Genomic DNA, 4,646 nt, shown 5'->3' on the forward strand with positions numbered 1-4,646 from the left:
ACTACCCTCTCTCAACCCCAACCAGCAACCCCTCTCCGAGCAGCAAGGACATATACCACTTTCTCCTCGCCTCATTCTCTGTAAATTATATAAACAACCTTTTTTTCAATTATATTTTTGCGGACACTCATCTCGTAGGAAAAGATCTAAGCAACCGGACTCGTGAGTGAAATTGGAAAAACAGCGAATCGATCACACATTTAAAAAAATATGTTCTCTAAATGAGTGAAATGGAATTTAAGCCATTCTAGCACCTAGATTTAATTCATTTTCTCTTCGGCGTAAGAAGGGCTCGCGTAGCGGGGCCCCCAAGTGAAATACGGGACGCACTCCCACGGCTCATGCCTTTCTTGTCCGGAGCCCAGTACCCCCCACTCCCCCCTTCCGCGCCCCCCAACCCCCGCGTGTCTCGCTCACCCACAACCTACGAGAATTTTCATTGATTTCGTTCACTACGACTCGGATATTTACTTTTTATTTTTACAATATGGTTAGTATACCTTTGCTAGCGTGCGTTTTATATGGAAACATTTAAATCAATACTCTCTACAGTTGACGGAAAATGAAAGAGTGAGATTCGAGGAAAGAAATTCGTAAAATGTTTGGTTCACAAGTACCTAGATTTATGGAAACCGTGTGTGAGAAAGGTTCGCCCAGAACTTCCTCGAGTGTATCATGCCGACGCTGCTCCCCAACGTTCAAATCTCCCGCGCATGACGTCACAAAACCGCCAGCCAATGGGAGCGCGAGCTAACTCTCACGTGACTCGCGAAGTCCAAGCAACAGCTATGGAGAGATTCTCTCGCCAGTCAAGATGGAGGACAGTGGAGTGGACAGATTGTGTCCACAGACTACACATATTTCGTGTTTATACCCAGAGATCTTGGCACTCATATTCAGTTACTTGGATGTAAAAGACAAGGGTCGAGTGGCACAAGTGTGTATTAACTGGCGTGACGCGGCTTATCATAAAAGTGTGTGGAGAGGAGTAGAGGCGAAGCTCCACCTGCGTCGGGCCAACCCGTCTTTGTTCCCGTCGCTGGTGCGTCGAGGTGTTCGCCGCGTGCAGGTGTTGTCGCTGCGACGGTCGCTGAGGGATGTCATCAGCGGCGTGCCCAACCTTACCTCCCTCAACCTCTCCGGCTGCTACAACGTTACGGACATCGGCCTCACGCACGCCTTCGTCACCGAGTCTCCGTCACTCACGCACCTCAACCTCTCGCTCTGTAAACAGATCTCCGACTCCTCCTTGGGCAAGATCGCTCAGCAGCTGAGGAACCTCGAAGTCCTGGAGCTCGGAGGCTGCTCGTACATCACCAACACGGGCCTCCTGCTGGTGGCCTGGGGCTTGAAGAAGTTGCGGAGACTTAACCTCAGGTCATGCTGTCTCGTGAGTAATCAGGGCATCGCCTACCTGGCGGGGCAGCACCAGGAGGCCGCGGACGGCACCACGGCCCTCGAGTACCTGGGCCTCCAGGACTGCCAGAAACTGTCCGATGAGGCCCTCAGACACGTGGCCAACGGCCTCCCTAACCTCAAGAGCATCAACCTCTCGTTCTGTGCCAGCATCACAGACTCAGGACTCAAATACCTTGCGCGAATGCCCAGCCTCCGTGAGCTCAATCTGAGATCATGTGATAACATCTCCGACATCGGCATCGCGTACCTGGCGGAGGGCGGCTCGAGGATCACCGCCCTCGACGTGTCCTTCTGCGACAAGATCGGCGACCAGGCCCTCGTGCACATTTCGCAGGGCCTCTTCACGCTGCGCTCGCTCTCGTGCTCGGCGTGTCAGATCAGCGACGACGGCATCCACCGGATCGCGCGGACGTTGCACGAGCTCGACACGCTCAACATCGGCCAGTGCGTTCGGGTGACCGACAAGGGCTTGCAACTGATAGCCGAACACCTCACCAACCTCTACTGTATCGACCTCTATGGTTGCAACCGCATCACCACGGTAGGCCTCGAGAGAATCATGCAATTGCCTCGCCTCTCTGTCCTGAACCTGGGCCTCTGGCACAAGCATAGGCGGTGACGCAAGCCCAACCTAGGTCAAGCTAACCAATCTACCCGCCGCCTCCTCAGCCCTACGAGGCACTCAAGGTCGCCCTACTGCCACCCCTGATGGCACCGGAAGGGCGAGCGGTCGAGTGGCGCGCGGCGGGCCCTCATCACTTCTACGGCTGTGCTAAATAAGATAGATTAGAATTCACTGGTTCTTCAACACTACGTTCCGCCCCGCCTCGACGTGGAAGTCCGGGGAAGCCAAAAAACGGAAAAAAGTGCTAAGTGCAGTGAAATGAAACATCGAACATTCAGAAAAAGGCAGTGTTTTAGTGAAACATCATGAAAATGTTCCCTCAGCTCCCTCCCTGTCATTCACCCCCCCCCCCTTTAAACCGCCATGCTGTGCCATGTGATTCATCTTCGGAAAACAAAACAAAACAATTCTCTCCGTAAATTTTTCTGTTTTAAGAAGAATTTATATATCCACATATTTATATATATTTACTTATTGGATAGATACAACGAAAATGGCATTACACGAACTGTCTAAGTGTCCATCTCGCCTTGAAGGTAATCTTCAAGGTGATTTGTAAAAAAAAAAATCCGCGGGAATCCTTGGAATTGGCACCGGATCAGTGCCAATTAACCCCTCCCCCTTCTCCATCCCAAGTGTCAAAAAATCGGGACTCTTGGTAGCAAGTGAGTGAGCAATGCCATTGGATTCTCAGACTTCACTGACAATATGTATATAAATGTAGTTCCGTGATAATCTATGTGATATGTGTGTGTCTGTGAGAGTGAGAAAACGACCAAGGCTGGGGCTTCACCTGGTTAATGAAGCCTGCGTGTGGAAGCGAAGTGTGCATGGTTGTAAGTATTGTATGTATCGTGATGCAATATTGTCGCTTCTTATGTAAATATAGATTTTAAAGAACTCCCGAGCGAGAGGTTTAAACGCCTTATCCCTCCTCCTCCCCTTCTTCCCCACCCCCCCTCCCTCACACCTTCACACGGCATGAGGAAGAGAGAGAAAAAGTTTTTAGGTACCTGGAATATGTGAAACCTGATGTCAGAACTTAGATGTCCAAATAAAGTGGATTTCCAAAGCAAATGAGAATGCAAGTGTCATGACTATAACATTTTTTCTTTATTATTTTAAAGTTAGTGCCATTCAAGGGGTCAAAGCCATGTTATGTGGGACAGAGCTTTAAGGTTAGGGAAAAAGGGAGAGTTACGCTAAACTATTCGACAAAAAATCCGTAAAGTAAACTTTAAAGAAGAGTAAAAACGTATTGCAATTTGTGATGGTCGCGTTACATCCAAATTTTACTCCAGACTGATATGTTATCTTGCAGTTACCTCCCCCCTCACCCGCTCTCTCCCCATATGCATCGGTCAGTATTTTCTAAACATTTCACTTACATCAGGGTTGTGTTGTAAACCCATTTTAAGGGTTGGCGTGTGGCCCCTAAACCCTGTCGACAATCCTGATTTCCTTTGGTGTTCTGTGTCCACTTCTGAGATTACATAGTGTATTTTTTCTCCAATTATATTTTTGTGCATTTTAAGTTATAATATATATTTTTCTTTGGTATGTTCCCCCCTTGCTAAAGCTGTCAAAGCTATGGGTATAAGCAATGTTTGTTTTTAGCTGCACAGGAGTTTTGCATAAGATTCTGAGACTGCTGACTGGCCACAGTCCATGACTCAGTCCATCAGAATGCTTACTTGAACTTAATCTTGAAGTCAAGCGCTCAGGAGAACGGCAAACACGACTTATGCAGTGATGGTTTACTTGTACTCCCAATCATAATTACTGAAATGTTTTATATTCATTGAATGTCCCTCACTGGAGAAGAAAACAGTCGGACCACACTCGCGCAGTAAAGGTTGTGTTTCACCTTGATTAACTGTAAAAAAGGCATGTTTGTTTAATAGGTTCTTTACAACTTTTGATTGGCTGTGCATATTTTTGCCTAGTCAGAAGCTAGGAAATGTTTGTAAAAAATAACAAACATGCCTTTAACATCTTGTCCTATGTCGTTCACGAGAGAGGATTAATTATCAGATGTCAAGTGTGTTCAATTATTTTTATTTCTGTCGTATCAGAGTTGTCGGTATTAGAATCTTTGAAATGTCTAGGCAATATGATTTCATGCTAAGAAGATTTTCTGCCATTATTTTGATTAATAACTTGAATGTCATGAAAGACTTACAGTTTTTTCTGGGCCAGTATAGATGTACTTCAGCTGGTGCTTACTCAGTACTTAAATATATCATGAATCTTGTAATAGTTTACTTGTTATGCAATGACAGTGTCACCTGCTCTGAAATACAGTATAACTCTGGACTTGACATTGTTTTTCTTTTGCATTACGCTGCCGCTGTCAAGTCGTGCGATCCCATTCGGGGATTACATAAATCTCCCCCAAACAAGTAATCAGACTTTGTGCAATTTTTCTTCCACCCACACTGGCAGTGGCGAATCGCCTCCGTCAGTGGTGGGCGTTTGCGCACACCTGCGACACACCTGCATCCGCGCCCACACCTGCCGTAACCCTCTCGCTCGAGGTTCTCACCACTGTCGGTGTCCCTGAGTTGGGAGGGGGAGGGGGAGGGGGAGACGTATGCAGCTT

General features: G+C 47.4%; 2 protein-coding genes across 2 annotated transcripts in view; one reads left to right on the plus strand and one right to left on the minus strand.

The window, feature by feature from the left end:
- LOC119585237 (protein Wnt-5b-like) overlaps positions 1–4,646 on the minus strand; it is a 252,158-nt gene that overhangs the window by 183,676 nt on the left and 63,836 nt on the right.
- On the plus strand, positions 799–4,640 carry LOC119585235 (F-box/LRR-repeat protein 14-like). The gene has a single exon (XM_037933895.1). It carries the CDS (start codon positions 815–817, stop codon positions 2,036–2,038), a length of 1,224 nt encoding a protein of 407 aa, XP_037789823.1. The 5' UTR covers positions 799–814; the 3' UTR covers positions 2,039–4,640.

The sequence above is a fragment of the Penaeus monodon genome, chromosome 19, assembly GCF_015228065.2.
Source record: "Penaeus monodon isolate SGIC_2016 chromosome 19, NSTDA_Pmon_1, whole genome shotgun sequence".
NCBI lineage: Eukaryota > Metazoa > Arthropoda > Malacostraca > Decapoda > Penaeidae > Penaeus > Penaeus monodon.